The sequence below is a fragment of the Tachypleus tridentatus genome, chromosome 6 (genome assembly GCF_004210375.1).
Source record: "Tachypleus tridentatus isolate NWPU-2018 chromosome 6, ASM421037v1, whole genome shotgun sequence".
Lineage (NCBI taxonomy): Eukaryota > Metazoa > Arthropoda > Merostomata > Xiphosura > Limulidae > Tachypleus > Tachypleus tridentatus.
Window position 1 is genome coordinate 82,278,337 of NC_134830.1, and position 21,465 is coordinate 82,299,801.

Sequence of the window (21,465 nt, forward strand, 5' to 3'; positions counted from 1 at the left end):
CTCTTCAAGCTTAATTTTTTTTAACATCTTAGTCACCAACATATTTATGTATTTTTAATGAGATCTTCTATACATATTTTAGGCTGGATGTGGCCAAATGGACTGTGAAGTAAAGGTTCAAATTTTGCATTCCGTTGCAACAACGTCACTCTCAATATTTTGATGCTGTAAGTACAGTATAAGAGTGACGTTTAAATCGTTCTAATCAGCCAATGTAACTTAAGAATTGACGATGGTCCCTGTTAACTATCTGTCTTCTCTCTGGTCTTTCATTTAAAATGTATGGACGGTTAGTATAGATGGCCTATGTGAATATTCAACGTAAGCATCCACACCATTTTGTGAAGAAATTAAAACATGTAGTTAGTCTAAGGATGATAAAACATACGAAAAAGTATATTTTTATCAAAAATACTTTTAAGAATGCGGAAAACATGTCACCTTTATGAAAATTACATTTGTGTGTATGCTGGAATATTAGCGTTTCCTATCTTCTAAATTAAAGTAGACATTTAAAAAGTCGTTTATTCTACAAGTAAGAAGTTTTTGCATAATTCATGGTTAAAAGAAAAACCCGATAACTTGACTTCGCTCCAACTAACTCTGCTCTGTAAATGTTTTCGCTGACGGGATATTGTTGAAATGCTGCACTTTGTACAAGACAGTCAAATTAAGAGCAGTGTTCTTCAGTTGTAGAGCAGGTGATGTCTATAGGTTAAGATCTTTACTGCGTTGAATGAAAATAACCATTCAGGTAAAAAGCACTAAATGCTATAAGTATATTCGAAGCATATCATTAGAAAAGAAACACTTGATTCATATTAGTTTACATTTGATCTTAAATGAGTTGGTTGATGGAAAAGTATCTTAAGGGAAAAATAATAGTTGATCAATTCACAAGTCCAACAGAAGACAACCGTTCTAGGTAAGCGTGAATACTGTTTTTGTTTCTTTGATATGAATAACAATTGTCCTAATTTTTTATTACATATTATGCCCTTTCCCTCTTAATTTATTTTCTTAAAACTCAGTTTAATGTAACTCAAATATAATTCGTGATTTCTCCTGCTGATCCTTCCTTTTTAAAGCGCACTTTACAATATTTTTTGAGAAAATTAATTATGGCTTAGGCTATAAAGGATATTATGCAGTGTGTTTAGCACTTTTTAGATTTATTTGAGCTAGTAAACTTCATTGATGTGAGCCAAAAATCGTTTTACAAATGCAATATTTATCATTATGTATGTGCTACTTCAGAGTGAGTTCTTATAAAGTTCCATACCTCTTATATTTGTTAATCTAAATAGTCAATGATGGAATTATTCTTCAGTATAATTTTTATGTAAAATATACGTTTCTGAATGTGGAAATTGATGTTTAAATCCAACTCCATGATTGGTATTTGTTCAATTTCCGACCTAATTTTAACAATATAATATTCACTTATCGGATTTTATCCCTTTTTTTTTTCGTGAATGCATTTCAGTTTGAAACTTTCTATTGAAACTCGGAATTACTAAATTACGCTACCCCAAGAAACAGTTAAATATCCTCTGCATACGTAATAAGCGTTTATTAATGTTTCACTAACCTTTAGCATATTGTGTGACATTCAAACGACACATCCAGTAAGCTTTCAACTGGTGCCTAAGTAAAACCTTATCAACTTCATCAGCCTCTATTCTCGACGATGAATCACTAAGGTGAACCTTCAAGAAAAGTCAAAGAAATCTGTTAACCAGATCAACACAAACAGAAAGATAAAATATAAAAGTATGAAATTATAACCTTTAATTTGTATATTTCAATTTTGTATTTTTACAAACATATATTTCTTTAAAAAGTTTTCAGATATGTAGCTTGTATATTTAAAAAACTGTGTACTAGCTGATAATTTGTTTAAAACAAAAATACCCTTAAAATATTTATCAACAAACTAAAACACTCAATGCTTATACTGAATTGTGCTCAAAACTATCTAATGGATCCGTGATAAGCTTACAGACTCACAACGTTAAAATCCAGGGATCAATTTCCTGCGGGTGAACAAAGTGAAAACATTTTCTTGTGTAGTTTTGCATTAAGGAGAAACATCAAGTAATTATTTAAGACTGTGTTTCTTTACATTCGAAACATAAAACACGTTAATTATTAATTTACTTCAGTGTTACCCCCATTTCACAAAATTATTTTACAATTATATAGAAAAACAGCAGAGTTTTAAAGCACTTTTGTTAGTGCTTTTATAATGCTTCCTTCGCATATCACTAAACTGTCTTCGTTTTCAAATCTTTCATGTCATGAGATCTATAATTTCCTCTAACCTAAAGAATTAAAAGTTAAAACGTTAAAATCGATATGCATAAAATCGAAAAAATAAAAAGCATATTGCTTTTGTTAAAAGTAAACAAGATAAATACTTTCTGTAAACAACGAAATTAAATGTAGAAGGACAATGCAAGTATCGATATTTTAGTTTTTTATATTTTGATTTAATGTTGATTAGATATTATTTTTTCATTACAGCATGACTTACGAGTAAATAACTTAATCTGAAAAAACTGAAATATTTGTTTCACGATTCATAAAGAAATACGATATCAAAGTAGCCACATAAATTACACATTACTTATAAAATGTACTTAACAAGTATTTCTGGCACTAAGTTCGAGAAAAAGAATTTATATTGTGTTACGGTCGGCTTAGTGTAAATCAAACACAAAAGCTTGAAGCCCGATAATAAAAGTGCTTTCGAAAAGTAGATTTTTCTTCATGAAAGACAAACTAACAAATTTGTGAATGAAGGTTTACTTTTGAAAGCTTTGGTTATATAGTTTCATATTTTTGTCATTTTGAACTCACTTATTTTTCTAAGATTATGGTTATAAGTTATAGTAGTATGATGTAGTTCAAACCAATTCTTGTACTCTCATCATAAAACAAATTATTTTAACAACGAATGCAGCATGTAAATGTACAAATCGTGCAAATGTAAAATGCATCATGTGTAACTTTGAGCAAAAGCGTATCAATTTATGTATTCCAAAAGTAGTCTTTTTATCGTAATAAACCTTTGTAAAATCTTTCTAACTAAATGTTTCAACTAAATATAAGCTTCATAATCGAAGAGAACAGAAAAGGTTCGTATGTACAGTCTTTCCTATATCGTAAACAGATACAAGCTATGATGGTTTATGTGTTGTGTTACTTATTTCAATTAATCTCAGACGAGTATCTGATTTATTATATTACGTATTAACATTTCAAATAGCTGGAAACTTTAATTTTCATTTGGAAGTTAATTGAATGTCAGTATGTATCAAATTTATTATATATGCCAACAAGATTGATACAAACACTCTTCTTTCTTAACACAAATATATTTTAATATACACTCAACAATACAATAAAGGTTATTACAAATATTGGTTTATATACAAAGGTTTTACAGACTTACAAACTACAGTGGGTCTCCTAATCGGTCTAGAACTGAATATTTTATCAACGATCCACGTACACGACGATTAAATTAAAATTGATATTGTTACATCTCGCTTAAATTAGCTAGCTTGATTGGCTTCACACTACTTAAAAGCTAATATTTTACCGACGGAGATATTTAATGTTCTCATAGTGATATCTTATTGATCGAGAGCTTCAGATATGTGATCAAGATTTTGAATATTATAAACAATTAAATTTCAGCGGATTCACATCAGATATTATTATTATTACAAAAACATTACATAACTTTAGTGGTGGAATAATTCGGCAGGTAGCTGGCAAAAAAAGAAGAATATAAAGCTAGCCAGCTCCCTATTAAGTGAATTGTATACACATCAACTGAGAATTAATTCGCTCATTGCAAACCCTCGATAAGATAGATATCAAGGAGCTTTTAGACTAGATAAAAGTCTCAATATTGTTTGGAAATTTATAAAACTTTTGTACAAAGATTATTTTTTGTAATAAACTGCTATTGTAAATTGTATTATTGTTTCTATAATAAAATATATTTGTATTTAAAAACTGTGTGCATAAATCTTGTTGGAAAATGTCATAAATTAGATACACATCCATATTTATTTAACTTCTAAGTTGAAATTATAATTTAGCTCAATTTCAGGTTATTTGAAATTGTAACACGTAACATTTTAGACTCATAAATGCATATCAATCCTGAAGTAAAATTAAGTAAGATAACAAGAGAGGAAGTAGTACGTATGACGAATACGACAAAATATCTCCGCAACTGGAAAATAGAGAATATAATTTTTATTAGCTAAATACTCTAGCAAATATATTAAATCCTTAAAACTATCAGATCAGTTTCAAAGACAAATATATTAAAGGACTAATGTGATTTGATCACATGAATGTTGTTGTGTTTTCAATTAAGCACAAAGCTACTCAATTGGCTATCTGTACTCTGCCCGCCACAGGTATCGAAGACCCGGTTTTTAACGTTGTAAGTCCCCAGACATACCGCTTAGTCACTGGGGGGCACGTGAATGTTAGCAGCTTACCTAGGTGCTAGCGTGAACTACTTTACAAGTACATCCTTAGTACTGTTTTTTTTTAGAAAGAAAAAGGCAGAGTATTTCACTGATCTGCATAAAAAGTTGAAGCATAGAAACATGAATTAATTCTGATTTCAGAAGAAAAAGAAGAGATTGTTCTCTAAAATGTATAAATGTGTGTGTGTGTATAAAATACTCTAAATATCACAGTTGCCTATTACGATATGTTGATGTTTTAAATATTCATATATATACATATACCCATTATATATACATATATATATATGTGTGTGTGTACAATTGCTATAATAATGTGTGTATTTAATAAATAGTATTAGAATGTTTTGCTTGATATTGTTAAATTTTATTTTTCCACCATTTGTTTTTGTACAAATCGAAACAAGAAAACGTGATCTTGTGGTATATAACGGCTAAGCTAAAGAAGCATTTTAATTAAGTTTAGTAAATTCAACAGCCTTGATGAGCTCAGGTATTGTACGAAAGGCCTCGTAAACAGCAACGTGCACTACGCAAAATACACGGTCAATAGGCTATCACATTTTTTTAGTGTAAATCTGTATAGAGCCAATCAAGAAATATTTGATAAAACTATTTTGATCGAATACCACACAAACTACTAGTTCAATAAATATATATAATATCACTTAATAACATATAATAAGAAGTTCAGCTGTTCTGGCTTTCTGAATAACACCCATTTTCTTCTTCCAAAGGAATGCAAATCAAATTTGAATACATTTTTATTCAATTAAATATTTCATATTTGATTATATATGAACAAGTTATAAAGACGATGAAAACTTAGTCTTATTTAACTACTCCGATTTAAAACACTGTCCATTTGAAGTTTGCCAACAACTGCCAAACAGGAATCATCTTCTTGTTGCTAATGTTAATTTTTATATAATATCTTAATGTACACTTTATTCTTAAGTGTCTTGGCATAGTTACTTTGTGAAGGGATTTATCATATTATGCTCATCTTCTGCAATAATCAAAGGCTCATGTAATAAATAATTTTTGCAAACAATTGCAGGTAGAGTACAATTTCAGAATCTGTTTCTATAGCATCTCAAACAGCATTTTAAAATGCTCTATTGCAGTTTAATTGTATTCAGTAGGTGGACGTGTGAGATTTCAAGCCACTGCTAGGTGCAGTGGAGATTATAAAATAGTACATTATCGCGATGAAATATGTGTAATTCTTTCACTCACTACCAAAAATTGCGAATTTGTAGCTCGTTGCCATAAAAATATGTCTTTTGGTTAGTGTGTGAGGTAATACAGAAGTGTTGATCAAATTAGATGATATGTTCAGGTAAAAGTCACCCAAGATTTGGCAGTGGCTGATGCTGACTAACTCACTTCCTTCTAATCTACTAATTCAAAGTTAGAAATATGTAAGCGTAGACAGCCCTTGTTTAAATATTAAGTGTTATTAAGAACACCTTTAACACACAAATACTAAATTCAGACAATGCATCATTTGAAAAAAAAAGTTCTGGTATCCAATGGACCAAACCTAACAGAGAAAAACCACTTTTCATCATGATACTGACTTTACTACTCTTAACAGCTAGAACAACATTTTATGATTGTATTTCACACCAATCATGCTCGCTCTTGCAGCAGTAGAGGCGTTAAAATGTGATGGTTGGTAAAGGATTAGTCCAAGAGCTAATGGTGAGTAGTGATGACAAACTGCATTCTCTCTCGTCTTACATTAGTAAATTGGGGACGGATAACGCAGAGAGTTCTCGTGTAGCTTTAGCGCTAAATTCAAAAAGAAAAAAAAATCGACTTTTCCATTGTATCTCATTTATAGTCGATGCTTATTGAAGCATGATGAAAACCAACGAGTTGACATAACCAGTTTTATGAGCAACTTATAGGCTGAAACCCATCCGCAAAATTGAACAATACAACGCTTTCTATTTAATAATAGAGTATGTAGGTGTTTTGTGATTCTTGTGAATATTGTAGAAACTTATATTTTTAAATTTCGCTATGCCACTTTTGTCTGCTTATTATAAATTTGCATAATTTTTTAAAATTAAATAGAATGATAGAGGTGAAAATGTAATAAATGCATCTAATCTAAGATTGTGTTGACTTGAATATTAAAATTTGTTTCACATGAATATTTACGAAAACAGAAACACCAATATCAGGAAAATTTTTACATAAACGAAAAAAAGAAAACGCCTGATTTATGTGGAATATGAATATTTCTGTCTCGTATATACATAAGTAACGATTATTTGTTTGTTTTTTGAAATTTCGTACAAAGCTACTCGAGGGCTATCTGTGCTAGCCGTCCCTAATTTAGCAGTATAAGACTAGAGGGAAGGCAGCTAGTCATCACCACCCACCGCCAACTCTTGGGCTACTCTTTTATCAACGAAATAGTGGGATTGACCGTCACAATATATCGGCCCCACGGCTGAAAGGACGAACATGTTTGGCGCGACGGGGATGCGAACCCGCGACCTTTGGATTACGAGTTGCATGCCTTAACACGCTTGGCCATGCCGGGCTCCATGAGTAATGAATAAGAAACATTTCAAATAAAAATTATGGTTTTGACTATAAAAAATGGATATTATAAAGTATACATAAAAGCAAAACCAAACTGGCTGTGCCTTAATTGAATAATTAATACACACAACAGTGTAAAAATCCAAAAATGATTATTTGAAAAAAATTGTACCTCATCACGTGTAGCTACCAGTGCTTGAAAGTTTTTCTACCTGTTTGATCTTACCGCTTGTCTTCAATATAATATGATTAAGTGTATTATATTATAGTGAGAGCTCTGCATGGCCCCGTGGTGAGAGCACTAGACTCGGAACCTGGAGGAGGGGTTCACAGAACACGTTCGCCTTTTCAGCCGTAGCAGCGTTTAGAGAGACTGTTAATTCCCCTATTCGTTGGTAAGAAAGTATCCAAAGAGTTAGCGGTATGTGATATTGACTAACTGCCTTCCTTATAGTCTATCATTTCAGAATTATGGATGACTAAAGCAAATAGCTCTCGTGAAGCTTTACGCGAAACTCGATAAACAAACATATCTTATGGTATTTGTTCTGTTGTTGAAGAGTACAGAAATATCAAATTAATACCACCCTATTTCAGAGATAGTTAAAAAAATATATAACTTTTTTCTTTCTTGTGTTAAATCAGACCAAGTATGCCGTTACGTGAGCCATTTTATAGTATGTTATGCTACTGTTAGGTACAATACAGGTTATGTTGCAATACTCTGGTTCCATATGCTATAATTATAACGCAAAGCGTGATATTTAAACTTTTCTTGCAAAAACAATCAATTAACATTGTTTTTCAAACAGGCGTTTTATTACATACGTTCTCAAAGACATAATAATTTTCAAGCTGATACAACTACGTAATGTATTTTAGAACCTCACTGTGTCATATTTTTTATATCCAGGTGGGAAAATACTGCTGAAACATGTTTGCTATTCTGAAAAAAAGAATTTCGTAATACGAGAGGAAACAATAGAAACCTTAGAAATAATCTAGTTTCTTTCATTAATGGTTAAAATTGGACAGATGATACTTTAATATAATTGAAATATAAAACAAATTATGTAAATAAATTATTGATTCACTGGCTCAGCGACAAGACTGAAGGCTTACAACTGAATATCGGATTTCGATACCTGTAGTGGGCACAACACAAATAGCCCATTGTTATTGGTCAAGGTTAATTATACTTCTAAGTTATTCACCTGTGATTAAGATTCTGCTATAAAGTAGAAAACCAGGAAAAATACTAAATATGAAGATTTTGTCTAAATTTGGTAAGTTTACAAATATTCAAATAAATAACTGTCAACATATTTAATAAGATTCATGTTTTTTTATTTCTTTCTGTCGTTTCAGTCATAAATCCGTTTCACGCTGGGTGTAACCAATAATAAAGATGATGTAGGGATAAGTTTCATGGGCTTAAGATTCATGTTTGATATTTTTGGTTACGTGCTATTAAACTATCTATAATATTTAACTTATGGAAAACTAAATAAAGCTTATTTTGGTTTGAAAGACAAATATAACTTTTTAGTTCATAAAATTGTTTTAATATAACAGGATGTTCAAACTGTTGACAGGTTAATAATTTTTCCAAGATTAATTTTAATTTACGATGAATATATATACACGCAATCAGATTTTATATTACTGTCAGAGGAAGGTATTTTACAAATAATAACATTAACATATTAGCAGCTATATTGTAAAGCAGCTTGTTGAAAATTTTCTTTTCATTCAATATTAAATGGTTTCGAATTTCAAAGATTTATACAAAACGATAAAAAAGAGAAAATTCAATCGCTAAACTCGACGTAACATTTCAATAAACCTATATACATTCTTATAAGGTTGTGCTAAGTTGGCTCAAGGACTAACATTTGTGCTTTACTGTTAACGAAATCACATTTTTATGTATATATGAGGGTGTGTGAAGTTTTTAAATTGCAATGTTTTTCTGCTTAATTTAGGATAGTTTGCAAGCTATGTATTACAAATACAACATTTATGAAAATATAAAGCCTTATGTAGTGAGAATGCAGATATAAAATACACTTACAAAATACAGCCATAGAATGTAGTACACTGATGTACTGTAATATAATATGAAAATATACTCATATGATATGACGTCATGAAGCTTTATGAAGAAGATAAAAATGTTATTGTTGTAACAGTCGTGCAATTCTTAATGCATAAGAGATAATAAATGGTATTATATGATATGCCCTGTAGCAGCAACATATACACATTCTACATTAGAACGACGTGTATATTACAATACTGGAGAATAAGTTTTCACTTTAAATTGGTAAATTGTTGAGAAAATAGACATTAAATGATAAGTTATGGACACCCAAAACTAACAGTCGAAATTGTCATTAACGTATTATGGTATTGAAGAATCATCTCAAATTATAAAACAGCTTCCTTTATACGTTTTGTATATTATCCTTTAACAAATCATTTTTAGTTTTATTTTCATAGTGTTCTACACCTTTGAAGTGTTGAGAAATATGCAATGGAGCATGTTATTTTAACCACTTCTAAATAGCAGGTTTAGTCAAAAATCTTTTATATAAAGAATATCAAAATCTTCATGTTTTAAGCTAAAAATTACATTTTTATATAATTATTTTCAATTAATTAATTAGGCTTAATTTTTTTAGCAAATGTCTATTCAGTTACATCTCTTCGTATATAAATGTCAGATTAGTCACATTGGGCATAAAGTGAAACAGACAGCATTTGTTAGTACATGAATGATTTAGTTTAAAGATACTCTTAAGAGCAATAAAATTTCCAATACTTAATCAAAGCACTGTACAATAGCTCCACAGGTGCAGATGCCACAAATGTTAGATGTAGCCACTATATTTACAAATTCCAGTTGCTTTCAACTTACCAGTTAAGCAGTAATAGTGATCCTAAAATAATGTAGTGTACGAACGATTAAGCCTTTTTTTTTTCAATTCTGATTTATCAGTTTATTGGATGTGGAATTGTTCATGCCTTGCAATAACATCCATAAAGTAGATGCAGGCACCATTTTGATTAACACCTCAGTAAAGGTGTGTGTGTGTGTAAGGGTTATATGGCTAACTTCGTTGCAGTAGTTCTGATTAGTCCTGATGATATCCAGGCCTTATTCAGTTTTTATTTTTCCTTGATTTCTGTCCCTTGATATTTTAAGTACAATTAGATTTGAGAATTAGAGTAATTCTCTAATCGTTTTCTCTAAACATTTTTTTGTTTTGAGCCTCCTCTCTTCCCTGACACAGCCATAAATCTCTGAACTTTTAACGCTAGAAAAAAAAAAACGGTTGCACCTGTGTAGGTTTAAACACAGATACCTCAGTGTGTTTCTTCGTGATTAACTACAAAAGATTATTTTGAGTTTAATTCAGAGTTTCATGTTATTTCAGGTGTGCTTATTTTCTATTTGATTTTGTTATCTGTGAAGTCTTACAGTGAGCGCTAACTTATGTTAAGTTATAATTTTTGATTAATGTGTATCCTGTATTAATGCGTGTTTATGTATTATTATCCAGTTTTGTAATTCATTATCCTGGAATTGAAGTTTTCAACCTGAATGACATATTTTACACATATGAGCTAAACAATCATGTTAGAGGCCGTAAGAGCTAAGATATATCCGCCCTCGTTTTGAGATAATAATCAAACAAAAACAAATAAACAGTGTCATTCACCATCACAAAGACCTTGTTTAGCTTTTTGAACCAAATAACTTCATTAACTAGCACTTTTATAGCATGTGAGAATGTGGACCATGTTCATTATTATAACGCCTTGAAATATAAACCCTTCAATCTGCAGCCTGACAAAGAACAATTAAATCACACCCTGTTCACTTTATCACAAACTTTAATTTTATTACTGTATTTTTATAATTTGTAATAAAATTTGTATTTTATTTAGCTTGTAGTTCATTTAATTTAGTTTAATTTAATGTGAATTATTTAATTTTGTGTTGTATTCTGGCTGATATTGTATTACATTTTCAAGTATATTTTGTTTTATAGTCAATTCTAGTTTGAATTAAGTTTTTAGTTCACTATCCTATAAAGTGTTAAGATATATCTGGAATTTTTCTTCAAGTCCAATCTCAGTAATTTGGATTTTATTTTAGAAAATTTCCATTCTTCTTTGTCTTTTGTATTTTTTTTCATCAGTGCTTGCTTCTTTGGTTTTATATACATTTTTTCTATTATTTTATTTTATTAGTCTTTTTAATTTATTTTAGTGTTAGTTGTTGTTGCTGTTTTAGATTAAGCACAAAACTATACAATTGGCTATCTGTCCTTTGTCCACCACGGGGAGCGAAACCCGGTTTTTAGCGTTATAAGTTCGCAGGCATTTCGCTGTGCCACTGAGGGGCTTATTTTATTATTGAATCTCGTTTTTGGCTGTTTCCTGTGTGTAACCTAAAGTGGTTTTTAGGAAGGTCTTGAAATAATGAAAAACAGGTTTAATTTTTTACAAGTGTGAACATGAGATATTTGTTCAAATATATTTTATAAATAAATATATATTTACATTGTTATAAGTCTTATGCAGCATTTTAACACTATCGTGTATATAAAAGTAGCCTTTATCTCAAGCTGTGGTTATGTATCACACTGGTCATTCGATATGGCATTCAGTTATTTGGTTACACTTTGTATTTTCTTCCACAGGGAGCGTCTAATATCCATGTGCAGCTATGTTTCACAAGTTTGTACAAGTTATAACGATCTGAGAATTAAACTGTCTTTAGATTTATGAAGTAAGAATGATCGCTGATGCAGGTAATTTACGATTATGAGATGCTGTATTACTGCTTTGATCTCACTTAACAGAATTGTATCGACTTAATCCATTGTACATTTGTTGAGTACCAAAGTCTGGTACTTCTCTATTACAGTAGCCAGCTATTTTTAAGGAAGCATACAAGCTTAAGCTCAAGCATATTTACCGCAATTAACAAAAACGTGTCTTTTTCTCTGCAACTGTTTGGGTCGTTTCTGTGTGTTAATGCTGATTACATTATTTTTAATCTGTTTCCTTCAAACCTGCTGCATTTGCAAAAATCTTAATATTTGCCTGTTATCTGCAGTTTACCTGAAAAATATCACAAGTATAACTTAAGTGTTGTAATGAAGTGCATTGTGAACCTTGCAAAATACTGAAGTTTACAAAATTATTTTTATTTATAATAACAGTAATAAACAGAATATTACTCTCAACTGTATAGAAAAATTATTAACTTATCAACGTTATAAATTTTCAGTCTTCCCTCTAAACAGTGTAATGCAACAATTTTATTTTGTATTTAATATTCCTTTCATTATAAATTGCCGCTTCTGTAGTATTGTTTGTTTGTTTGTTTTTTGAATTTCGCACAAAGCTACTTGAGGGCTATCTGTGCTAGCCGTCCATAATTTAGCAGTGTAAGACTAGAGGGAAGGCAGCTAGTCATCACCACCCACCGCTAACTCTTGGGCTACTCTTTTACCAACGGATAGTGGGATTGACCGTCACATTATAACGCCCCCACGGCTGAAAGGGCGAGCATGTTTGGCGCGACGGGGATGCGAACCCGCGACCCTCAGATTACGAATCGCACGCCTTAACACGCTTGGCCATGCCGGGCCCAATTCTGTAGTAAAGTCAAAAGAATACCAGAAAACTAATATCCGTTATAAGGTGTATAGGTTTGAAAAAAAAAATTCTGATGACTCGCAACACATCAGAATCTTTGAATCTAAATAATAATAGCTGTATGTTTATTAATACTAGAATAGCAACACATTCATACAAAACTAAACATCATGCTCTTACCATGGAGTTTTATGTAGTACAACGGTAAGTTGTATTTACAAGGCTAAATATTGGTTTATCGATACCCACGGTGGGCTAAACAACGAAGAAACAAATATTAACATTAAATTTAGCAGCCACCTTTACGTCAACTAAAACGAGAAAGATAATAGCATAAATAAAGAGATGTGGAGCGTAGACTTAGTTATCTCTGCAAAAGGAAACGACTTCCATAAACTGAAAAAATGGATGCAGATTTGACCAGTAACGTTATAACATCTATCAATAATGGAGGGATTTTAGCTTAAATGATCAGTAAAGTTAAGTTTTTATATTTATATTTTTACGTAACGAAGCTTTAAAATCGAGTATTTGTTAAGTTTCTGTCGCATCGTTTCTCAATACTACGTGTTAAATTAGTACCTATTTTACTGTCTTACTCAGATCCTGAGTTATTCTGATTGCAAAAGAAATATTTGTTGGTAATTAGTTTCTTTTCAATTAATTTTATCCTAAAATCAACATCTAAGAATTATGAAAAGTCATTCTGAAAATTGCTTATTAGATGCCTTTGTTTATGCTAATAAATATCAAGCTTATAGCTTATTATACTTGTTCAGATTTGTGTTTTTTTTCTATTGAATATATATACAACTGTTGTAGATTTCAGAAATATGAACAATATAATTTGTTCAAGAAAGAAACCTTAAAGATATTAGAATATCAAGCTTAGTTATTTAATATGAATCCTGATGGCAGATCCTACATTAAATTAATCTTGTTTATTATTAAACTTAAGCCACACAACGAATGGATTATCTACCAATAGCGGGTATCAAAGCCAATTTTTTAGCATTATAAACCCTTTATCTTACTGAGACAATGGGGTGAACATATAAGGTTGAAGAAAACTACAGTAAGAAAAGCGGTTTATTCACTTGCAATCACAACACCTTTATGGTAAAACTGGATGTTTACATGAAAGTATGAATTTTCTATTTATAGTTAAATATGAACACCTTCGATTTCATAAACAAAATTGTATCTGAGAGTAGATAGGTAAGCTTTAAGATCAAAATATTCATTAAAAATATATACTTACCACCAACACTAAACCCAATTCAAGAAGTTTGAAGAGAATCGAATAACTGTTCGTCCATCCCATTATCTTTCTGAGCAACTGACGTTTTTGTGGCGTGACAGCTATCTGAAATAGTTCTCATATAATACAAATTTCACCAAATATGTTGCAACAAGTTCCTTTTAATTATCTTTATTTAACTACAATAACAGAAAAAAAGTAAAAATTGAAATATGTTTATTGAGTTTTCAAAATACGATGTTGGGAATTTTTTTCAGAAATTATAATTAATTTTTATATTAATTTATTAGACAATCTTCTCTCTAAAATGTTAACTAAAATTTGTTTCTTGTAAGGTTTGGCGGTATAAACTTTATAAACATATGAGTCTTGTTGAAACTTGTTTGTGTTTTTATGCTTATTCACAAAAAAGTAAAAAGCTTGTTACATTTGCTGTATTATTCTACAATTCCATGACGAAATGGATGTTTTGATAAATTATCTTCTGAAAGAGTGATATTCATTGATTTTCTCTATTCATAGCATAAAATAATATGCAAGTATTGAATCAATATACACTAATCATTATAAAGAAAAATTGAGATTTATGAATCACATAATCATTTGTTATTAGCGAATATGAATTACAGATGATGTCATAAAATAAATTCACTTCATTGAACATTACACGTTCAAAATGAAAACAACAAGAAGAAAACTGGATTTTCTTTCCTATTCGCTTGTTAATAGTAATTTGTGGCCAACAATTGATCGTCTTAGTTGGTCGATATCTGTTCACTGCTTTATGTTACGTATTTTACATAATAGTAGTATAGAACACAACTTAAAATGGAAACTTTGAACAACGTTGGTTTAACACGAGGATGATCGAAACGTTGCTCTCTACTTTATTTTAATAAAAGTTCTAATACCCATAACAGCCTTCTTGAGATACATTTTTACTTCAAGTGGCTTTCTCATCATCACGAAACAATATTTTGCTCATTGAAGTTGTCACATTAACAGGTTTACTTGCTACAATTTTATTCTAATAAAGCTGTAATGAGACAACTTCGTAATAGCATCTTGAAAATATTTTTATTACGCTTCACTCACCAAAATTAATCTTTAAAATTTTTTTCATGCGATATATATCAGTCGTTAAACAATTAAAATTTAGACATACTTAATAAATTAATCTTCAGATAAATTAGCCATTAATTTAATACTATTTTTTAAGAAATGTTTACATTTCGAGGACATTACCTTACTTTGGTATATATTATCTTATACTTATTATAATTTTAACTCCAAATTTAAACATTAATTATGACTGCTACCTTAATAAATGCTATAATCAAAATTAACGATCATTTTGCAAAATTTAGTCCCCCAAACATCTAAAATATTTTCGTAATTGATAACATTTAAAGTGTAAATACCTTATATTAAAAATATAATCGCTATTAATGCACAATACACAATAGATTGCAGTTAAAGTCTTTATTCTAGTATTCAATTAAACTAGTTAAATTTGTCTTAAGAGAAATTTTAAACAAATGGTTTTTAAAATAATCTACTTTTTACTGTTTTCAGAGAAAGTAGCTAAATAGAAACGTATTTTGCAACATATTTTTCTCCAATTTTAATATAAGGTTAGTTTATTCTGGATATACGTACATAATGCAATATTTGATTTAAATTTTTACTTGTTTTCAATAAGTGTTTTCATTTTCAGACAAAAAAAATACAATTAGTAGTGTTAAATATACATTTTCAAAGTTGTTAGAATACAAGGTTATAAAATATATTAAGTGAGATTATAAAAACGCCCGTAAATGTATTGAAAACAAGCGTGATACAAACAGAAGCCCTTTTGTCAATAACAAATATAAATTTTTAGAGAACATGTTTGGTATGCACATGCAACTCACACGATATAAAAAAAAAACAATTGTTTGAAAGACATATTTATCAGCAAGATAACTGTTAGAAATTTCTGATACAAACAGCCTGACTTGATTAACCTGCATGTATCTTCATCATATCTGTAGTTTTTCGATTATAGAGATTAATGTATATGTAGTGCAGTTCGAAGTTTTTTATATGGTAATTGCTTATCCTCTGCTTCTCGTATCCAGAATTGCTTATCTCTAATCCTAAGTTTATGTTCAGAGCTGTGTTTTTGTTTTTGATGCAGATCGATTCCCTAAGTTTATATATTTTAGTTATTTCTATGCCAATAATTTGCATTTGTTCCGATCTATTTTATACTTCGTTTTAATAACATATTTGGCAGCAACTGATGCACTGTTCTTATTACTTTGAGTTTTTTATTTTTTATTATGTTTTTAGGTGTTGTTCCAGAACTCTTTTAGTTTTAAATAAAATTAATACGAGACATCAACATTATTTTACTTGAACAATGCTTGTTTTGTAAAGTTTAGAAACATAAGTTAAAACAATTTAAAAATCCTACATATTTAGGTGGAAATAATTTCACCGTATGGTACACTTAGAGTTACTTATAAACCTAATGTACATGTACAATAACGCCATTTACAACAACGCCTTCCAAAAGCTTACTTTCGTGGCTGCTGGGCCTAAATCTCTGTTTATATTTACTTTATCTTTAACAATTTCGTAAGATTCTCTTATATTTAGTCATCTTTACCCATTACTTGTTTAAATGTTTTTATATTATCCCAGTCAGCAACGTTTGTAAAATTCGCCACATGTTTTGCCAAGGCCGATTCACTCGTGTTTTAATTGTTTACTGCATTTTGATGTTATTTTAGTCTAAATTTTAAATTCGGACAAGTCTGTCTAATATAACTCAGATCATAGGTATATGAAATTTTATATATACCGAATTTATGCTTAAATTCAATTTTTTAAACTATTAACTACATGAATTAATTTTAATTCAGGAGTAACTGTTACTTAGCAATTCATAATTTTCTTAAATACATTACCTGTTTCAACTGACTATTGTGAAACATAGGGCAATCATATTCTTTCCCTACTTTTTATTTTAGTTGTCTACAATTTCATATTATCGAAAATGTGAAGTTTGTTACAACATTTATTGTACATTCTATCTATGATTTGAGGTTGATACTCACTGCCAGTTGTTACCTGTTTTAAATATGTATGAAGTTACACAAGAATGCAAAGTAATCCATTTGTTTCTCTTATGATTAGGTTGCTTAATATGATTTAAAGTCTTTCGTAAAGTGTTACTTGATTGAAAGTAAATTTGAATTTGAAAATTTTTTATCTGTTTTAAACATAAGGGCTTAAAACGTAATGGTGATTATAGCTTATGACTCAGATTCTGTTTGTTCGGAGGCATACGTTAATTTATCTGCAAGTGAAGTTTTGTCATAAAACATACTGTTGTGTTTTAAGACAACTACTCAAAGTTTCTTGTTGCTATCCCGTCTCTTCTTAAAATGTAACTGTCCAATCGTATAATCAGAACAAAAAACTAAATTTTCAAATATGAATTGAAAACTTCCTATACGAACACAGAGTGACATATATATATTAGTTAGTATTGATATACTCTATAAGTTCAATAACATATCAGTAAATGATGATGTTTTTTGTTATTTAACACAAAGCTACACAAAAGGCTCTCTGTGTTCTGCCCAACACGGGTATGAAACCTGGTTCCTAGCATTATAAGTCTCACTATGGGGAACTCTAAATCAATAGAAGAAACTCTTGTCATCACCCAGAAAAATTATAGCTGGATAAAACGTAGAGCGTTCCCAGCAAGTTATCTGTTGACACAACTTTGAAGCTAACTACTACCTGCACCAGTATCACCTACTTTCATCTGATATATTTGTTTACTGCTGTTTTATAAATTGCAGGATTGGTTCTGACTGGTAGCGTGTATAGAACATTAATATATTGAGGTGGAAAATGGTTTTACTTGGGATGTTGGTTTTGTTCGTTTTTGAATTTTGCACAAAGCTACTCGAGGGCTATCTGTGCTTGCCGTCCCTAATTTAGCAGTGTAAGACTAGAGAGAAGGCAGCTAGACATCACCACCCACCGCCAACTCTTGGGCTACTCTTTTACAACGAATAGTGGGATTGATCGTAACATTATAACGCCCCCACGGCTGAAAGGGCGAGCATGTTTGGCGCGACGGGAATGCAAATCCGCGACTCTCGAATTACGAGTCGCACGCCTTAACGCGCTTGGCCATGCCGAGCCAAGGATATTGGTAATACGTATGATCGATATTTGTTAGAGTGGTATCATAAGTAATACTAAAACATTTTGAAGATTAAAAGAGTATTATTGTGTCGTTATAACAATTCGTCTGAACTAGTAGTTTATATATATTCGCATTTTGCCTAATATTATGTTGAAAGTTATGAATTTTATTTTATAAGGGCTTAGTACTACTTGTTATTTCTGTCACCAAGCCTGTAGTTGATTTAATTGTTGACTCTGGAAGTCTAACTTGGAGAGAGCTTCTTGGTGAATACCATCCGCAAGCTAGGTAGTTTATGTATATAAATGTACTTTGTATGGGAACCCTAAATCTTTATGCATAAGATCTAAAGAAAGGAGCTGATGATAAGTGTAAATGCACTTTACACAACGAGCAGAAAGGATTATTTGGATTATCTTTTATTTCTATCAGTTGTGTATTGCGAAAGTCTAAAATGTCTCAGGTACAATTTTGGCGTTACAGAGTGTTTAACTTATATCTGACTTAATCGTAACAGATTGAGTCAAAAGCTGTATGAACGTGTAGGAAAAGAGTAAAAGTTAATATTAATTATTTTATTGTCGTCTTGGTAAGTGGAATAAGATAGTCATTTGTTTGTCTGTTGTTGTTTTTCTCTGAAATTCTTATGTATTTCTGTAAGTACAGAGTTAATTTCTAAAATTATGAGCAACTTTTGAGAATTTATTCTATCCAGTAGCTAATTTATTGTGTCATTTAATTAAACTTATTAGTTTGTAGGCTTTTGAATATTGTGAAGAACTGTCAGAATTTGGTAACATGATTACTGAATGGTATTGTCAAAGTTACTGAGATATTCTCATAACATTGGAACATTCTGGATAAACATTGAAATAGAACATTTGTTTTTGTTTTAAACATACATTAAGGGTTTTGTCTTCCTTTAGAGATTTATTTTTGAGGATTTTTTTCGTATTCAATACTTCAGAAGTAGGTATGTAATATTGTTACGTGTGTGATGACTAGAAATGTGTTAGTAACCATGGTTTTGTTTTCTGAAATGTATTTTTTAACTAAATGTTTAAGACTGCTATTGAACCTATAATGGTATGAAACAGGAAAAGTATTCTACAGATGATTCCTCCATACAAAAAAAAAACAGTTGTATTTTCTTAGAGTTGAACTTTTACGTTATTTTTCTCTTCGAAATTAGTTATTGCTTTACCAAATTGCCAGCGCACCATTATAGCAGCATTATCTTTACCAATATATTACATAAAACTATTTCAAATATGATTATTATTTTCTTATTCTTATAATTGAAAGCTTAATAAAACTTCAAACAATTAAACAAAGAATACACTGAACTAACATATTTTGTGTAATCCCTGCAACAGTTTTAGACAAATAAAATATTATTATTCTATTAGATAAAATACATTATTTAAACAAAAGGTTCTCTTTCGAAGAGATTACATTTGAGCTTCTTAATTCAAATTCTCTAATTAACACTTTTCAAAAGGAAGAAGCATTTCACTACTTTGAGATATAAGGAACAAAGACTCCATTAATGACAATACATTCACTAATGTTTTAACATATAGCCTTTCATAGGACCCTAGATCTTCAGTCCCATTTAAGTGTTCAGTTGTTAGTAACTGCATCACACAGTTACTATGTAATTAAATGTATTGTTCTCGTTCTCAAATAAAAGAATTTACAGTTCTTTAATTATCTACTATTGCTAGTGAAATTAAGATTCTACAATTTCCTGGTGAATGTTCTATGTTAAGGTTTGATGTGACATTGTTTGTCACAAATATCCCAGTCAAAGAAATCACAAATCGAAACTAGTACAATAACATTAGACTGTAGACAACTATACAACAGCAGAAGATAGATTAGTAATTTTACTGTATGAGAAAAACATGGTTTGGTTTTAATGAAGATGTGCATGACTTAACTGATACTATATATTTAGTTACTAGCTATTACAGGTCTAACTGTTAGAGTGTGGTTTCCTGCCTAAATGAAAAACGTCTCTAGTAAACCGAAAACAATTTAAATTTCAAATTAATTCTGTATAAATTGTATGTTGCTAACACTTTGTTCTGCAAAACATTTTTTCGCTTCAGTTGAATGTTTAAACTTCGAATATAGATAGCTATTTTCAACTAAAAAGCTCTAGAAAATCGAAAGAAAATGTTACACATTTTAAAATATTAATTTATTGTGATGAGAAATCTCCTCATTTCTATACATAACATTCATACATTCTGATAATAAAGATGTATTCATATCAATAATTCGTAATTTAAAAAAATGGGCGATCTTCGTCTCGAAAATCGTCACAAGTTGTTTCAACAACATATTTGTTCAAGCGCCACATACTTCAGGTAGTTGGAGAATAAAATGGTTGTTCATGATATTTTATAAGAAGAGATATCAGACAAGTTGCTCATGGATTTATATGAGGTTGGGCTGTTGATACTGGCGTTGAAAGACAATCGTCCTTGTACATTATATAGAATTGTGAAAGCTTGCAGTGAAAAAGGGTGAATTTAAAACATGACAGGTTTACGACGAAGCCTGTTACAATGAAAGTTACGCGTCAGCGCTATTGTCAGGACACACTGTCGTCAGACATAGTATGACAGAGTGGGGCGATATGTTAGCCTGTGGTGAGTCTGAAAAGTCATGCTAGTATAAAGTATTAAATTTATGTGTTTTCAACTTTCACGATCTCTACAATAAACACTAATTGAACTGTCTGGCTCAGATTTCGTAATCCTATAAAAGAAGAAAAGAAAACAACTTTGTCTAAATGTTTCAATAAAGAAGATTAATTAACAGGAATATCACTTTTATTAAATATGTTATAATATCATTTTGATTTGAACAGATAAATATATATGTAAAAACGGCTCGTTTGGGTTGAGAATTTTTTTTACGTAGAGGAGCGAAAACACTCAAATACTAAATAAAGAAACAAACATAAACAAACGCAAAATTAAAGAAGCCTTACTTATACAACAACTCAAGCCCAAAATAAAAAAATACAAAGGAACACCTTTATACCTTTATATTAAAATTAATATAATAAATAATAATAATAAAATAAATAATATAAAATTATATATTGAAACATCTAAGCACGGCCTCCACATTCCGACACTCAGTTACATAACCCCTTTCAAACATGTGGTCAGCTTCCGGTCAGTTAAGTTACCTCTTCCTTTCTTTGCGAACCTGACGAT

General features: G+C 30.3%; 1 protein-coding gene across 1 annotated transcript in view; it reads right to left on the minus strand.

The window, feature by feature from the left end:
* LOC143252921 (calcitonin gene-related peptide type 1 receptor-like) overlaps nt 1–21,465 on the minus strand; it is a 121,755-nt gene that overhangs the window by 71,292 nt on the left and 28,998 nt on the right. Inside the window, exons 2-3 of the mRNA XM_076505790.1 lie at nt 14,017–14,121; nt 1,592–1,709 (exon numbers count right to left, since the gene is read on the minus strand). Of these exons, the coding sequence (XP_076361905.1) occupies nt 1,592–1,709; nt 14,017–14,079 (181 nt within the window). The 5' untranslated portion in view covers nt 14,080–14,121. The remainder of the gene's footprint in view (nt 1–1,591; nt 1,710–14,016; nt 14,122–21,465) is intronic.